Source organism: Dermacentor silvarum, chromosome 8, assembly GCF_013339745.2.
Source record: "Dermacentor silvarum isolate Dsil-2018 chromosome 8, BIME_Dsil_1.4, whole genome shotgun sequence".
Lineage (NCBI taxonomy): Eukaryota > Metazoa > Arthropoda > Arachnida > Ixodida > Ixodidae > Dermacentor > Dermacentor silvarum.
The window spans coordinates 43,069,783-43,088,906 of record NC_051161.1 but is presented as its reverse complement, the minus strand read 5'-3'; the positions used below and the strand labels follow the sequence as shown (position 1 = coordinate 43,088,906).

Sequence of the window (19,124 nt, the reverse complement as noted above, 5' to 3'; positions counted from 1 at the left end):
CCTGGTGTCTGTATAGTGCCGTACACTCTTACAGGAAACACATCTTTATTAAATTTGGCATAAGTACTGGGAGAACTTATATACCGATATTAAAATTTGCTTTATCCAGCACTTGTTTTACTTTGTGGAAACGAAAGGTTGGTTATCGCGGCACCTAACACTTATGACTGTTAATGAAGCATTAAAATTTGGGTATTCAGGCAAAGCTTGAGCAGAGCAGCTGAATACTAATGAGGTGTTTCGCCTAACTGTAGATAGTCCTGTATACCTTGCACAACCCCAGGATGCAAACGATATGACGCTGTCTGGAGCAATAAACTGGAATGTGGTTGCACATCCCATACCATCCCGTTTCGAAGGTGTATTTATTCATAATCATCATTGTATCAACAGCAACAAGAACAACAACATGAGAAAGAGTATATGAGCCATATTGTTTAGGAAGCAAGAGCAAGGATCCGCCATCACTGAATGCGTGTGCTTGCTTGGATCACGGCAAGTCAAATGCAATAAAATATCGCTACTCATCTGTAAGGATCTCTCTCGTATTATATACATCGCTTTTGCCGGACGTCCCTGGCTAAGGACTAGCCTTATACAGGCAAAAAGGTCCTTATGCGAGAGTCACTGGGCTCCGCATATACACTATAACGCCCTTAAGTTAAATCTCTCGCGTAAATAGCTGCAGCTTGTTCGCTTTACGTAACCCCAGGTGATCCTACATAGCTACGGCGTCCAACCCACAGTGCACTTTCTTGCTTTGAAAGGCGTTATTGCTTATCTTAAAGATCGCCGGTACTGGACGTTCGCCTTTCACCACGCTACTACACTTTATTTCGTGTTCGCATGCATTCAATTTTTTTTCTATTCCCTCATCTCCTTTCCCCTGTGCAGGGTAGCCAACCGGACGCTTTTCAGGTTATAAACTCGCAAGGGGAGTGATGGGGGCTTGTTGGTGATTCATCAGGAACGCTTTTGATGCACCGCGAAACTTACTCGAACACAAGAAGGTACATATAAAAAAAAAGCTGTCAGTCCTTCCACTGGGGTGGAGATGGAAGACCAGCGAAGCTGAACTACGCTGGGAATGATGTATTTCCAATTGTTACTATTAGGATGTGATGGTGTAATTGTTTATTTGAACAATTAAAGAATGAAAAATATGTATGATCCGGTGGTTTTCATTTATTCAGTGACAACAGCAACCATGGCCTTATGGTCGCTAGGGTACACTGCCATAGGGTGTACGGCAAAGGTTGGCACGTTCTTCATAAACACGTCACCAACGCCGCGCGCGTTCGGTGCGAACGCGGGCAAAAAGGCGCCGCCGTCGACAACAGTTCTGCGCGTTGCTGGTGCTGCTACGTGTCCAAGTTTATACAGCTCCTCAGAATTTTGAGAATGACAGCCCATAAACAAATGTCATGAAACAAAACACCGGCTTCGAATGCATTTTATATTAAATCTTCTCAGACAGAAATATTAAAAGTGCGAAACAAAAACAGCTCGAGCCAATTAGAGTTTTTTTTTTCTACACGTGGACACGACCATCGGAGACTGAGCCCTTAACAGCTTCGCTGTAAAAGACAGAAACAGCGCTGTGTGTTGTCTTTTAAGAACGAAGCTGTTTAAACCAGCCGTAATTTGTGGTCCGTGTCAAGAAATTGCCGCTCCGTAGCCATGGCAACCCTGCAGGAGGGCGGCCCGGCGCATGGGCATGCGGTCTCCTCCTCGCCAGCTCCCTCGATCCCTTCCCGATCCCCGCCTCACTTCTCTCCGCGGCGCTCTGAGCCAGGATTTTATTGATTGGACAACTTTATTGAGGGTCCTGCGAAGTTAATTCGGGGCGGGCCTTAGCCCCGGCATAGGCTTCGGCCGCGAGCCCTTGCGCTCGGGCGGCTTCCTCGGCTCGCTGGACGGCCCAGCGTTGATCTTCTAATGTGGAGCTTAGCAGAGCCAGGAGAAAAAAAAAAAAAAAAAAAAGGCGAAAGCTTGCACTAGGCCGCAGCAAAGCTCAAGACACTGCGAAGCTGGCCGATTGATATCGAGCGGCTAGCCTCCAGCGTGTTTAGCGTCAGCAAGCAGCAGCGTTCTTGGCACTGGGCCAGCCTTGATTAGCCTGCCTGCGTTTGTGGCATGCCAGGAACGCTGTCGCTCGTAGGCGCCGACGCGTCTAGCGCTAGTCACGCAAAATGTCGAGAAAGGGAAGGTACCTCTGAAAATGATCGCTCGAGAATACCTTCCTACATGCGTAGTTAAGTTAAACCAAGTTAAGACTTAGGAGCAACCAATTAAGTTAATACCTATCAGTAGCAGCCAGTAAGACTTGAGGATCGACAGTTTCGCTGTGCCTAAGCTTTGCATGACCGAGTGCAAACTTGCCCGTTTTTTTTTTTTTTTTTTTTTCTTGTGTCCGTGTTACATTTCGCGCTGCATCAAAAGTATAACCTCACGATCTCGCGCTTCCCATATTCTCTGTCTCTTTTGGGACGTTAAACCACGCAATTAAAAATACACTTTTAAATATAAAATACATAATTAAAAGTGCAGTAGAACTGAAAGCGTAGTAGAGCTAACTATGCGGCCTGCCCAGCCAACCCTTTTCCGCCTCACCCTACCTGTCCATGGTCAAGTACCGCCCTCTTCGAAAAAAAATTTCTGGCTACACCGCTGCTACTGACGTAATAATGTTATTTTGTCGGCTTTAAATGCATTATTAGGTGCAGTTTACAGAATTATATCATTTGCCATGGCCACGCTCAAGTTGTAAACTTGATCGTTTAGTTTTTTTTCTTTTTTAATTTGGTGATTCACATCATTCTCGTAAAAAAGAAATATAGCGGCTTAAAAAAAAAAAAAAGAAGTCAGTGGCGATTTAGCAGTAAAGACGAGATAAACGCGGCGGTATTTCGTGGCACCTCCTCGAGGTCCCGGATCCATGGTTTAAACCGTGTTCACCACATTGCACAGTGGTAATTGTTGAGTAGCTCACTCGACACTCGTCCTGCCTGTTCGAAGAGCGAAGTTCAATTGACGCTGGTCCGGAACTGTATCGGTCGGTGGACCGCGTCTTCAAGGGCTACAGTAAATTAGTACGTATATATATATATATATATATATATATATATATATACCACGTGGTCATCTTCCCACACTCACATACACTTTTTTTTCCCCCATCTGATGCTCCTAATGCTAACGCATTAAAAGTCCACTTCCAGCAGTCGCTATATTATTATAACTTTTTCTTTCGGTGAAAATTGCCTTTATTTTTCCCATACAATAAAACTAGTGAAAGGACACAGACCAAAAGCTATCAGACAAAACAACAAAAACGCAGTTCGCAGTGAAAGTAGTAACATACATGCATGCATGCATACATACATACATACATACATACATACATACATACATACATACATACATACATACATACATACATACATACATACATACATACATACATACATACATACATACATACATACATACATACATACATACATACATACATACATACATACATACATACATACATACATACATACATACATACATACATACATACATACATACATACATACATACATACATACATACATAACATACATACATACATACATACATACATACATACATACATACATACAAGTTTACACTCAACCGAATAGTAATTTTAAAAATAAACCTTCATATACACAGCATTACAATGCTTCAACATCTGAAAACAGTATCAGAAAATCCAATATTTGTGAATATAAGTTTCAATAAATGAAATATTTCAAAGTCCCTCGTGAACAGTTAACACAAGACAGAAAGACCGTATATATATATATATATACTCCTAGCAAAAATTCTAGTAGAAGTTTGTATTAGTCTAATACAGTTTTGTATTAGTTGTATTAGTTTTGTATTAGACTAATAAAAATTTAATAGAAGTTTGTATTGGTGTAATACAGTTTTGTATTAGTTAATGCTTAAATTCTATAAGCGTGAGGGTAAATATATTACGTTCATTCGTTTCGTATTTGGGATCGTTGGTATTAGGAATTTCAAAGTTTGATTACCATAGTTCGTTGTGGTTCGAGGAATCGTCCACTTTTGAGCGCATCTAGCAGGAACAACTTTTTTGCTATTAAGATTATGACAGCAACGGATTCCAGAAACTCAGTCGCGGCTGGTGCTGAAAATCTAATGTAATACAGTAGTCGATATTCCAATCTACTGGTAATACAAATAATGTTATAATGAACAAAAAAATCTCTAGTGTGAACTAATGTAACAACCCTCATCAACAAACAAACAAAATGCAACAACCCTAATCAAAATCGGCGTTGTGGTTATCGAGAAAAACGATTTCTCCTTTTTCATGCATGTACTACCACGGCCGCTGGATAGGTAGGTAGGTAGCAAACTTTATTGACGTCCTGAAGTAGTCACCCCTCGTTTTCATGGAGGGAGGACCGCGGGCCGCTCCCACGTCGGGACAGGAAGGCCAAACCTCACCGCCGCATCGTGGGCCTTCTGGACTGCCTTGAGTTGATCGATAAAGAGTCATGACTGGCCGCTGGATGGGGGAAAAAAAAAAAAAAAGTGTGGTCTGCCGCGTCTCACCTTTTTTTTATTCAGCGGCCGTGGTACTACATAGGAGCGCCCGAGCTAAAACTTCATTCTAAGCATTATATAATTCTTCGTCAGTAGGAGTATGTACAGAGGCTAGAGGTAAAAGTGCGAGCTGCACATTTTAGTCTCGTTCGCAACGACAGAAACAATTGTTACTATTACTTTGAATTTGCCGCCGTCAATGTTAGACGCAAGTTTTAGTGATTATGTGCTGCCATCTTGTGGTAAAAATAATAACACATTGTCGCGACGTCATGACCGGCGCATGACCTCCGAGATTGGCAACGTCACGTAACTAACGGGGACTAGGGCAGGCCGTCGTCTGTCTGCTGGCTCGCTGCCATACGCATAGTGTTGCTCTGCTGCATTCCGTTACCTACTTTTATAGATTCTCATCTGGTGCACCAGCTGGAACGTTACGTACTTACATTTCATTCAACAGCTGTTGACGACTAGTCGTTCTTACTTTACGGTCAAACTGAAGTGGCTGCACGGCATATTCAGTACCGCCAGCATGTCTCTGAAAGCTTATAAAGCAGGTAATGTCCATTACTTTATGCGTGCTTGAGAAACTGCTTCTGGCAGCGCTGATCTTTACGTGTGTACTGTTGGACAGAGGTGTCGGAAATTTCATGCGAGGCTGAAACTTTCAACGATTCAAGTGAATATCATGTTGTCGTTTATGAGTATGTGAAGCATGCGCGCCCCTAATCGTTTACAAAACCATTGTGCAGGTATGCCATGCCCCCCTCTAGTACCGGGAAAGCTCCGCATCTACAGCATGCGCTTCTGCCCATTCTGTCACAGAGCCCTCCTCGTGATTCATGCGAAGAATATCGAGTAAGTATCGGTCTCCGCCTTCCCTTAAATTTCATCGCAGCATACTATAATCGTTAAAGTTGTCATCGTGCAGTTAAACTCGTTAGTGTAGTGCAGTCGAAATGAAGCTGACATGAATACCAGCGGTCTCAAACACCAGCGCAGTTTGTAGAGATTGTACAATAAGTTTATTACATGTTTTTTTACGCAAAGGAAGAACTGGCTGGCTCAGAGAAAAGCATAACAATAAAAATTCACAAACATGTTTTCCACAGACGTGTAAAGTAACGGCTACTACCAGAGAAAGAAAATATTTTCTTGATATTTTCGAAAACGTATCCTCACCAACTAAATGAAAACTAAGTTGCAGTACTTTGCTTGTGCATAAGAAATGTTTACAAAATCATGAGGGGTGTGCAAATGTTTGTATGTGAATTAAATAGTTTTTGTAATTATATTTGTTTTCAATTTGAGACTTCTCTATTTGAGATTGTCAAATATTCGTTTCTGTCCAAATATAATGGATAGCAACGCTTAATGATGTGCTGTGGGAGAAAGACCAATGCAAGTGGAGGCTATTTCAACTGATTCAGCCACAGGAGAGCCACGATTGTTGCACAGAGGCACCAGTTCTTTAGTGAATGCGTAAGGCAGATAACTTATCAATAATTTTGAGCCATTCAATAAGAATGCCCCGCTTCTTAGGCAGCATATAGCCGAGTTTTCCTAATTTTTTATTTTTTCGTCAGTCTATCTTTCAATTTACAAGTTCCTCAGTTGAACGGACATCCAGTGGCAAATCATGTTACATGCTTGTAGCGAACAGTGCAAAGAAGCCTTTTTTTAACCAAACAGGTTGCATGCAACTCTTCGTTTAAAAATTAAAAAATTTCAGAGTTAGATTTGATGATTGCATGTAATTACCTCTGGTATTGTTATATGATTCAGAAATTTCACTATTCGAAATATGCCTAAAGTTATGTTATGGTACTGAGGTTTGACTTCATGTTATGGTTCTGTTTCATGGCGCTGTTTGACTTAGCCTTGGCACTTGACTTCGCCTTTGACTCGATCAGCTTTGGCATAAGTCACTTTGGCACATATGCACCAAAGTGCTTATTTAAAAGCTATTGAGGTCGTACCTAAACGATATACTTGGTCTCTTATTACATGAACCAATACCTACACTGCCAAGGAGAGCAATAATATTGATTTTCACTAAAATCGCATCATTGTTGGTTTGGTAGTTTACATGAATCTATAAGCAAACCAGCTTATGCTGATGAATCTTGCCTTGGATGATTTCCTAAGCTCTGGCTGTGAAAAGCAATTATTGAGAGCTTTTGGGGCAGAAACCAGGTGTGTATTCTCAATTGATTACTTTCAGCAGTAGTTTCACATTTGCCTTGCATAGCATCGGGCGTAAAATCTCATAGGATTGATGACCATTCTGCCTACTGGCTTAGCTAATCAACATGCATTAAGTGTGATATCCCTGAAAATGATAGATCCAGACTATGGGCTGCTATGGGTCTCAGGATGGCCTTTGATGATGTTATCTTGCTAGATAAGCTCAGGGACAAGTTTGCTAGTGTTCCATATAGTACTAGCAAACTTGTTCGCTTTGTTATGATTTCAGTGTTGCTTGACTTTCTGGGAACAATTAAGTTCATCATAAAGGAGTTAGTTTCTTAGTTCATACTTTTGGCAGTTCTTGATTCTTCACTGTAACTACAATGTAACAATATTAAATAATGCTTCATGTTTCAGTATGAGAAAGAACCACTAGCAGTTTAGATCCAAAGCAAATATAAGACAAGCTTCCCAATGCTATACCTAACACTAGGAAACTTGTCTTGTATTTGGCATGAATATTACCTGTTTGCGTTATTTCTCATCCTGAAGTATGAAACATTATTTAATATTGGTCTAGTTGTAGTGATGGTGAAGAATCAAACATTGCCAGAAGTATGAGTTAGGAATATCTTCATCGGGTGAACTTGTGACAAGCAACACACAAATCAATTGGTTGTAGAAATTGAACTGATGGGTCAAGTCCGTTTGCTGTTTTTATATGTGTCACCACACATTTGAGAATGATTTCTGGTGGTTATTCATGTTCGAGAATGTACATCATTTGCGTTGTGCACACAGGCTGATTAGACAAGACTCTCTCGCTATAGAATTGGCGACAACATACAAAAAATGTCAAATACAGTGGCCATTTCTCGCACAGTTTGGCAACTCATAACATTGATAACCCAGTGAAAAGTGAGCACCAGCGAAAAGTAAAACATCAACACGTGACAATATCCAGTCCTCTGTGGTAAACTTGTCAGCACCTGCCACTCTCCAATACTAAAATCAGCAATAGCGAAAGACTGCACTGTTTGCTTTTTGTTGCTTCTGCATTAGCATTCGTTAGTTATGTAGAGTTTTAGGGCACAAAAGCAACTAAGGCTATGATGCACCAACCACAAGGTTCGATTTTGTAGTCAGAAGTGTGTCGAGCAGCAAAATAGCATTAGGTTGCATTACTTGTCTTGAAGGAATGGCACATGATTGGAGCTGTGCAACTGACCTTGTATTAACAAAATAGTGACATGGAGCAGTATATGAAATTATCGATTACATACGAGTTAGAGATAATGGCTGTCATGTGTGCACAGACAAATTGTCTAAAAAAAAATTGAATGATGCGTAGGGAATCTCTGACACCACTCTCTGCATTAGTTTAAATTTTTCAGCTTGTAACCCTAGAAAGGTCCTTGCTATTTTTCTTTCTCTATGTTTGAATAACTCTTATGTTCAGTATGGGAATTTGTATAAAATTTTTCAAAGTATTTGTTGCAAATTTGCAAAAATGTCTTAAAAGTAATATTTAGATGCACAAGTATCGTTTAGCCTCTAGCTGGAAGAATGGGCCCTATGTCTCATTGAAAAAAAAAAAAAAAAAACCTGCTTTCCTTCGTTGTGTGGTCCATAAGGTGCAATGATTTATCTTCAAAATAAGTGCCAGCTGGCGCAGCAACATACTTTATAAAGATTGTGCAATATTTCTTTTTTTACTTGTTATGTATCTTTTTTCAGCCATGAAGTTGTTAATATCAACCTCAAGGACAAGCCTGAATGGCATTTCAAGTTAAATCCTGCCGGCAAGGTTCCAATACTCCAGCAAGATGACAAGTTAATCTGTGAATCGCTGATTGTGTCCGAGTACTTGGACGATGCCTATGGAAAGGCAAAGCTTCTGCCAGCTGACCCCTATCTGAAAGCGAGGGAGAAGATGTTTATTGAAATTGGCTCTGCGGTGAGTACCTTTGGAAGTGAACATCAAGTGAACTGGGGCCTTATGCTTGACATGTCAGTTTCAGCGATTCTCTTTTGCACAACATGACATCCAATGCGATGCCTCATTGAAGCCATGTGCATTCTGGCGGCTCACTTAGCCATTCAATGTCCACTGACAGTGTTACTGAGAGTTAACAACCTAGAACACTATTCTATCACTAAAGTTGCTCATACCTTGTCTTACATTCTTGGCAAAGTTGTTTCTCAGAACTTTGAGAATGACAGCCTACAAACAAATCTCATAAAACAAAGCACAAACAGCGCATGCCTTTTAGGTTAAATCTTCTCAGACTTAAATATTAAATGTGCAAAACAATAATAGAAACCTGAAAATGATATAATCTTTTTGACAAGGCCGTGCACAACCTCCAGGATCGGCCTATGCAAGAGGCCAAGTTTCTACTAGAAAGTTCACCTTCGTGCATAGTGTTCGCCGCTAGCGTTTCTCAGTAAGCATTAAGGTTATATAGGCTAAAGTTGCCAAGAAGCGTACGAAGCAGTTGGGGACCTTTGAATACAATCGCGTTCCATTCTTAAAGGCGAAGCTTAAGCGTTCTCCAAGTTTTTCTCACCCTTACTCATTTTCTGTTAGTCTTGTACAGTAAGGCAGTGTAAATTTGACATGTGTAAGCTTGAATGACCACGCTTGTGCTCATTAGTAACAATATAATCCTTGTTTATTGAGCAGCCATTGACAGCAAGTGCTATCCGAAGCTTATGTGATTTTCATGCTTGTCTTTAATTCTTTTGTCTTTTCTGGCTTACTGAGACTGCACTCATTCTTAAACTAACATTTCTTTTACTCCATAAGTATAATTTACTAATCCAGTTTACCTTCACATTCCTCTTTACACATTCCTTTTCACATTCCTTTTTACACAACGTAAGCAGGAGCTGGGGCAGAAGATTCTGACCCCCCATCCCCCCCCCCCCATCCCCCTTCTCCCATAAATATATTGATGCGGCGATATGTTTTGCACAACTTATATCCATAAAAGCTGGTGACTACTTTTGTACCCCAAACATTTATATAACCCAGACTTATCATCTAAACCCATAGATTTGTTATATATATATATATATATATATATATATATATATATATATATATAAACCAAACCTTTATAGCCATAACTTATACCCTAAACTTATTACCAAACTTATCATGCTAACTCTTTTTCTTTACTTAGCTAGGATTCAGATTTCAGGCACTCGCGAAGCTCCTCTTTTTGAAGTACAGCTAATTTAAATGGGTACCTGTCTAATTAGTACAGTAGACTTCATCTAAACATACCTCGAAGGGACAGAAAAATGTATTCTTTTTATCCAAAATGTCATTTAAGTAAAGTACACTAAAATCACCAAGAATTGTTTTGATCGAAAAGCATCTGACTGTTTTGATATTACTGTGATGAAAAAAAGACTGGGTCTATGGGCTCAGCTTCTAATATTATAGCTTCTCTTGGTCCGAAACAGGAACCTGCACTGGAACTTTAATATCGATGTATTTGTCAATAGAACCATAGCTCTCGCCATGAACTTCACCGGTAATATCTTAAACAGAGCAGATAACAAGGGCGTTATCTGAGGTCTCTTATTCCCTGGTAGTGTGAACGAAACAGTAGTGGCAGCCATGCTTTCTTTCTCCTCAGGTATAATTACTTACCTAGCAACGCCCTGATGATGGAAAGACAACGTTGGAAATTTGACATATTAATTTGGATTAAATGTACCGTGAATGCCTGATGAATTGGATTTTCATCAATATCTATAACACCACTGTTTGATATGTTTGTTGGACTTTTCCTGTTCGATACACTAGTGAGGTGGGTGGTAGTTTCCGTTAAAGTTTCATTTGACCAAAGTTCATAAAAAGGTAGGATTCCGTTTAACTCAAATTTCGCTTACATTGTTCCTTTGGGTGGCCAACCAAAGTTGATACCATTGTTTTGCTTATCTGGTATTTCCGTTTAATTGAGTTTTGTTTATTCCCGGAGCCCACTGTATATGTCAGCAATGTGATTGATTCACATGTGAAAATGAATCATTATAAGTACTTCAAAATGGCAGTTATTGTTGTTTCAACGCCTCCCCCCCCCCCTCCCCCCCAATGAAAATAAAAGGTGCAGCCCTGGCTCTTTGGTGTTCCTTTAACTGAAATATTTCTTGACCATAAATGACATTAGAGGTAATGCAACTCATACTGTTTTCATTTACATCCATGAAGTGCGATATAGATTTGTGAAGCTATAAGTTATCATGATAACGACATGCAGAATACTTTGGTTCTGATATGCTTGCTATGGGGCTTAATCCTCTCTTTTTCTTATTTTGTGCTTTACTGACAGGCTTTGATGCCAGTGCTGAAGATACACCACAACAAGGACAACAGAGTTGAGCTGTGGAAAGAGTTCAAGGAAAAGGTACGCGCTTATGAAGAGGAACTGTCTGCCAGAAAGACTCTCTACATTTCTGGTATGTAAATTCAGTATGTAGTACTTGTTTGAGCACTTCAAATGTATTTTGAGCACCTAGCATCGAAAATGCAAGGCATCCCAATGAATTACATAGCTTTACATAGCCATTAGAATAAGCTATAGTGCGCACTAAAGCATCTATTACTACTCTTCTGCAGATATGCAAATGATGAGATAGCAGGTGCATCACAAGATACCACTTCAAGTTAGGTGTATTGCACATATTGTGATGTCTCAGTTGGGATGACGTTTAATGGGTCTGGGAGCTCGTCAGGGGGCAAACCGGGGCAGCACATGCGGGATGATGATCAGTGTACGTAGATCGTGGTCCACCATAGAATGGGTATCGTCAATGTCGGGCTGTAGGCGGACAGACTTGAGCTCATCGAAGCGCTGGCAAGTGGTGACGATGTCAGAAACGGTAGCCGGATTCTTGGTGTTGAGGGCATTGAAGGCGAGAGTTCCAATGTCTTTGAGAATGTGGTGTACCCTGTCCGATTCCAACATTGAAAAATTCACACGTCGGCAGAGTGCAAGGACATCCTGGATGTACGAGGTGTACGACTCGCCCATGTGTTGCTTGCGAGCATCGAGGCTTTTCTTGGCGAGAGTGGACCGAACAGCCGGTGTGCCGAATACTTCGCAAAGCTGGTGCTTGAAGCGAGTCCAGTCGGTCAAGTCGATCTAGTAGTTAAAGAACCACAGATCTGTGGTTAAAGAACCACATCTTCACCACACCAGACAGATAGAAGGAGACATGGCGGAGTTTAAGAACATCATCCCACTCATTGGCAGAACTGACTCGCTCATAATCGTCCAGCCAGTCTTCCACATCCTCTCCGCGAAGACCAGCGAAGAGGTGGGGGACACACTGGAGCTGTTGAAGATGAAGGAAGAAGTGACTTGCGATGTTGAAACAATGGCAGCAGGGGCGCCAGGCTGCACGTCCTGCGACATGTTGGCTGACGGTGGGCGCAAGCGGCGACCTGAACGAAGCTGCAGGAGGCAGACCGGACAGCCAGAGGATGTAGGACCGAAGGGCACACTCCACCACTTGTGACATCTCAGTTGCGACGACGCTTAATAGGTCCGGGAGCTCGTCAGGCGAACCAACGCAACACATGCGCGATGATGATGATCACATATACAGGCGAAGAGGAGGATAGGCAAAAGTGTGAGGTTGATGATGATAATATACAGATGAGGACGATGTGCGTAATAAATGCCCACAATATCTTCGTACTATCTAAAAACCCGATAAAAAGAATAAAAAGTGTGTGCCCATTCATTTTGTTGAGTTGTTTTCACAGCGTCATTTTACAGACCTCATCAAGACTCGGTCTTTCGTAGACTGCCACTTGGAGTTTGCTTATCAGTTTTAAGAGTTTCCTAGCCAAATGAGTCTCAGAGCATGTGAAATGTACTATTAACTGCGTTCAATTTGAGTTGCAGTGAAGGAGCTCTGAAAATGTATCGCAGGGCCGACTCACAAAATATTACTAAGCTGAATGGCATTTCAATTACTCATAGCACTCTGTTTATAAGAAAACTGGCGCCTGTTACTTTTCCTATGGAGAAAAAAAATTAAAACTTGCAGTTATATATTGTGATACGACTGATATTGAGCATAGGGGGGACTTCCTTAACTACATTCCTAGCAACATTCCTTAAGTTCCTCAAGCAACATTCCTAAAGCAACAGCTGCATCTCAATGTTGGCACGGCTGTGAATGCCGTTGCTTGCAGCACAGTTGTTACTGCTGGAACTTGGCCCAACCTAACTTGTGACTCGTCACAGCTATGCTTACGTTTATTCACTTCTCCTAATGACTTAATAACTAACGTTTACATTGTTACAAGGTTCATTTAGACAGGGAAAATGTTGTGTACGAAATGAAAGGCGATAAATTTATGCACAATCATCTAGTTTTTCTGGCTGCACGTGACAATGGCTGAATGTACCAAATCAAAGTTAACATTGTATTTATTATCTTATAATGATGGCCTTGTTTGCCTAGCCCTTTGCCACACATGACAAATGAATATTTTGACATGGCAAGTGGAGTTAAATTGCGTTTTATTGCTACACAAAAAACAAACAGAACATAAGCACATGAAAAACAATGCAAAAATAATTAAGATGTGTGAATGAGCACAACTTTCTTTTGTGATTTTAGTGTGTAGGTTGGTTAAACTCTCTAAGCATCCGAATAATGGAATAGGACATAAGCTATCGTTCCCTGAGTTGGCAAAATAGACTGATACTAACCTGATGCAAAAATTCCTAGTTTAGAAAAAAAACATGTTATCACAAGCAGTGAGTGCAAAATTATTAGCGTTCAAGGCTCTGTTGTATACTTGTTCATGCTCTGTTATACTCCGTTTCCTGAAAGCATTCCTGCCAAGTCTCCCGCTTGTATGTACACTGCCATAAGTTTCCCGAAAAACTGCCCCAACACCAATCCGAACAAAATAAAGCGTCATGTAGCGCACCTGCAATGTAACTGCCATTATGCGCTAGGATTTAAATGTAAGCCAGTCAGACTTAACTGTAAGTCATTTGTTTGTCGGAAGTGTAGGCCTAACTAAGTTCACCTCAAATCGAGACGTGCATTGACGAGTGTGTGTTAAGCAAAGGGCTAATATGCGTTGCATAATGACCAGTTCTTATGTCAGCTTTGCTGTTTTCCAGCCGTGTTATGCAGTGAAGCATATTAAGAGTCGAAAGAGGTCACTGTCAATGGACATCGCAGGTGTTCCTTAATTACGCACGTGCCATCTCCACTGACAATACGAGTGCAAGAGACGTCTAAATAACTACTGGCAGCCATTCATAGCTGGTCCTAACGTCGTTGTGGCGATTTGAGCCCTTTTTTCGCCCACCCTGCGCCCCTCGTATATACATGAGACTATATCAAAGCCTAGTATGCATTCCTTAATTATACATGTAAGCATGCACAATCTCCGGTCATATAACAAGCACCGAGGCAGCTAATAAACTGCACTGGTAGCCATTTATAGCTGTTTCGGACATAGCTGTGGCCCAGAAAAAGAAATGAATTTTTTTCTTGCCCTTCCCCCTCCCTTTCCTTCCCACCTCAGGGAATCTTGCAAACTTTCAGGCCAGCAGGTTACCAAGTATGTGACAGTGTTGTGGCCATAGCCACTTACATCATGCCAAATGCCCTATGCTTGCCGGAAGTTAGAGCTTTTTTGGACCTTTTACAACAGGCAGTCTGCACACTGCACACCAGGGGCCGTCACAGGCGCACGGCCATTGAATGCCTTCTGAATTGGGAGCAGACAAGCATCAGCCGCCACTGGTCACTCCAGTAACGTTCTGCCAAGATGTCAGAGATTGCTTAGTACTATTCAATTAAAATGTGGAAAAGAAGAGGGAAGATGTGCCTGTCACTGAACTGCAAGAACTCGGGAGAGTTGGCAGGTATAGAGAGACCTTCGTCCTGCAGTGTACACTCTGCATAGGCCGCTGCTGCTCATGATGATAGTAAGCATACGGTTATGATGAATAGGACACTGCACACTTCGGTGGTTCAGTGGCTATGATGTCCTGCTGCTGTGCATGATGTTGAGGGTCGAATTCCTTAACATGGTGGCTGCACTCTGATGTGGTCAGAACCACAGGTCGGCAATATAAACAGAACTCACTGGGACTCTCTCACAAAATATATTTTTTGCTTAGGAACCGCTTGGACTCGTACCCGTGTCACACGGGCAGTTTCAATAGTCTATCGAGTCAACGGAGCACCCTACAACTCTATCGAAATCTCGATGGCCTTTGAGCAACGGAAGTGGAAACAGCGTGAACATGCCCTCTCGTTCACAGTGTGCTTGTACTCCATGCTTAGAAAGAACAAATCAAACCAAAATGCTCTGAAAATACTATATATGAGTGTCATTAATTATTCAATAAAGTATTTTTGCCACTTGATATGTGCGAACTGCACATACTTTGAAACATGTAAACACACACCAAAACGGCTGCCGCATCGAGCGGCGCAAACGTTGCCACAGTTTCGCTACTCAACCAATTAAAAACTAAACATATATGTATGGCAATGTATAAACAAAATTTTTTATGTATAAAGAAACCTAAAAGAAATTATGGTGCTTTTAAGTGGTTTTAATGTTGTTTAACATTGGTGACATGAAAACGAAAATAAAGATTCGCAGCTGCACACAATTTTGCAAGAAACACCTGAACGACTCAACGGCCTTTCAAAAGTGCTGTGTAGCAGTGCGACAACTCCTTTGAGTCGATAGAGTTGTGGCATTTCGAAGGCCGTCGACTGAAAGGCTTTCCAAATGTGCCCGTGTGACACAGGCGTCGGACTCACCAGAATTCTGCTCCGCTGGGCTCACTCGAACTCAGACTCACCAAAATTCTACTTAGCCAGGCTCACTGAGACTCACCAAGACCAGACAAAGCCAGGTTCACTCGTATTCAGACTCGGACAGGCCCACTAAGACTCGTCTCATTCTCACTTGCGCTTACTCAGATATACATAATTACTGTCTCCCTCATACTAATGAAACCAGACTCCATGCATTCTCATGGAATCCCCCACTTGTTTATTTGATTCGATCTCACAGGTGTACAACTAATCTGAATTACTAGCTAATTAATAGGATCGTTGCCAGAGAGCCAGATCAGAGCTCTTTTCAAAATATCATTCATACTCGTGTTTACAAACATGCGTTGTCCACACCCTCACTTGCACATTCTTCTGCTCACACTCGCATATACTTATTCATGCTCATAGTGATGTCATTTACACCCTATGGCATTCACTGATAATCAAACCAGGGTGTCGAAACAGAAAAGGAATACAGGTTAGGTTCGGGTCCAATGCACTCTGATTTCGTTCTGGTTCAGTTACAGTTCATACAAATAAAAAATATAATAGTTCATGAAGGCGCTCGGCTTAGTCTACATTATCTAGCTTCAAGTTGACACATTGCCCAGCACTATTGATTTGTCCTCATGGTGCATGAGCAAGTATTCTCAGGACAAGGCATAAATCGGCTTGATGGCACGTGGGAGCAAGCAGCTGTTTTGACTTGAATGTCCTTTATGGTAGTTTAATCTTAAATGGCTACAGCAGACATACACGTAAAGACAGTCGTCTTAGGCAGTGATGTCGCTAAAGTGTGTGCCACACGGTGTGGCGCCTAGATGTGTCTGTCTCTGCGGACCCTCTGTCCCATATTTGCTTTTATCGTTATCCATACTGAGTACGTGTAAAACATAAAAAACAACCTTCTGAGACGTACAAATGCACAAATTAAGGTTTTTATAAATGGAAAATCTCACAGTCGCACCATATTGTCATGTTTTCTTTTTATTCATAAATAGCAGATTGTAATTTAGCAGCATTCACTTGCCGAAATTCCACTAGGCCGGCTTACTTGGACTCGGACTCACTCTCACCAAAATTTTACTCAGCGTACTCGCTCAGACTTGGGGGGGGGGGGGAGGGGAAAGTCCGAGTGAGTACATTCATGAGCGAGTTTGCTGACCTATGGTCAGAATGCAAAAATGCTTGTGTACCATGCGTTTGATACAAGTTAGGTAATCTTAAGCGGTCAAAATTCTAGAACCTCCAGCTATGGCATTTTCTCACAGCCCTCGAGTTGCATCAGGATTTTGAACTTCCTAATTAAATGAATGCTATGCTCAGTTTGTTTCACAAGACAGTACTTTGAGTATGAAGGAGTCAAGCACTGACTGGTTGACAACGTCTGATAATCCAAGTAAATATTGCTCAAATCTTGTATGTAGCGAAGGGCAAGCACAGCTTTGTATCCCACCGGGTTCAGGTTTAATGGCTGTCAGGCTGGACATGTGTGACAGTGTTTTCACGATGGCAACATTGGTTGCCTTCTCTTCACTTATCTATGGCTTCTGGTAAACATGGTTTTTGTGTAGGCGTTTAAACTTCACAGTAGGCTGTGGCAGTCGCATTCTGATGGAGGCGAAATCCAAGAATGCTTGTGTACTATGCATTGGGTGCACGTTCATGTAGTCAAAAGAATTTCAGGTAGTCAAAATTAATCTGAAGCCCCCACTTTGGCGTGCCTCATGTTTTTGGCATGTAAAACCCCAAAATAAACTTTTTTTAACTTCGCTGCAGCATGTCTGTGCTGTGTTGGTGTACCCTGGCTGCAGGAAGTTGTGTGGACAGCACGTGGCATAGCCCACTCTGCAGTAACCACGGTTACCTCTACTGATGGAGACAAGTTGTTCACTGCTGTCTGTAATTGCAAATAGGCTGCACGCAACATGCCCCCAGTTGAAAAAGGGCCATTAACTTGAGACTGATGTTTGTGGTGTGCTGGATCCTAGGAGTATCTGCACATTTCTCTTATGAAGATAGCCTTACATCAAGTATGTCGAACATGAAGCCATGTTCAAGGTAATGCTTCTGAATAGGGGTGTGCGAATATTTGAAGCTTTCAAATAACGAATCGAATTGTGTCCTATTTGATTTGGTCTTTGAATCAAATAGTCAATATTCATAATTGCAAATATTTGTCTCATACTTTTCAATTATTTCAGAATGCAACTGCGGCCAAATAACATAAAATTGAAGCAAAAGTACGGTAAATTTTCACCCCCACAGCCATACTACACAGGCATACTACATAAAACGTAGAACTTGTGCAGTGGAGCACTCTACGTCACTTAGGTAGTCCATACTTTACATGCTCTACAGCGATCATTCGCACTCTCTGAAGAGCCCTGTGTATGCGAAGAAATTACGTGCTTGCTCCTAATGTTCTCTTTGCGCTTTTAATAAGCAATGCTTCGTAATGTACTATGTAATGACATAAACTTGCTAACTTTAACAATACTGGTATGTGAAACATCATTTGTATTAATTGGTGATAACGTCTATTTATTATTCAAGAACTATTCTATAAGTATTTAAGATTCGCTTCGCTTCTCGCACTATTCAATTCGCATTCAATTCAGTCTCAAAAATCACAATTTGCACACTCGTACTTCTGAATGTGTTACATGTTTAACAAGCAGCACTGAAAAATCTATAAATGTACAAAGTATCATCAGCGCAACGATTTTGGAAGTACTATGCGCATGCAGAGTAGTAAAGCCCTCAGGAAATAGATGGCCTTTGAATGTTTTCATTTCTTGCTTACTGTTCATGTGAGGCTCAACTGGTAGAAGTATTTTGAACCTTATTTATTTTCACTTTCATTTCAGGTGACAAACCTGGCTTTGCGGACTACATGGTTTGGCCTTTCTTCCCTCGAGTGCAAGCATTCGCAACCATCTTTCCTGAGCTGAAGCCTCCAACGGCTGAAGAGTTTCCTTGTCTTCATAAGTGGATCGAAGCTATGAAGAAAGACAAGGCAGTTGCGCCACTTTGAACGAACAGCACCTGCGGAGCATACCAAGAGTGTGCTTGACAATAATGTAAATTATGATGTAGGCCTGTGATTACACAAGTGACTAAGTATGGTGATGTTAACGGTATATTGTACCACCTCACCATATAATGGCACTTTTCTTGCTATTTATGCTATTATGTTTTTTATGCTGTTATGTTATTTATTCTTTTACAGGATGTCTCAGCTATCATGCGCAGTTTTACAGAACATGGATCATTCTATAAGAATAAAACCAAGTGTTGTTATTAGAGCCTTGTTGAGAGACCGCCAGTGATATCTTTATCGACAACATTTAATAATTCATTAAAAGTAACGATTTGACTTTTTAATTCTTGTTTCTAATTGTCAAGATTCAATTAGGGGGTTGTAGATAATCATAGCACACCACACGTTGAATTAAGGTGTATCCAACAAGGTGCAC

The 19,124-nt window shown here is 41.2% G+C and overlaps 1 protein-coding gene across 1 annotated transcript; it reads left to right on the top strand.

Annotated features, from left to right (window-relative positions):
• Window positions 1–4,896: 4,896 nt before the first annotated feature.
• LOC119461095 (glutathione S-transferase omega-1-like) lies at window positions 4,897–18,682 on the top strand. Its single transcript, XM_037722282.2, has 5 exons — window positions 4,897–5,162; window positions 5,358–5,463; window positions 8,533–8,752; window positions 11,142–11,268; window positions 18,516–18,682. The coding sequence occupies exons 1-5, from the start codon at window positions 5,138–5,140 to the stop codon at window positions 18,680–18,682; spliced, it is 645 nt and encodes a 214-aa protein (XP_037578210.1). The 5' UTR covers window positions 4,897–5,137.
• The last annotated feature ends 442 nt before the right edge of the window (window positions 18,683–19,124 follow it).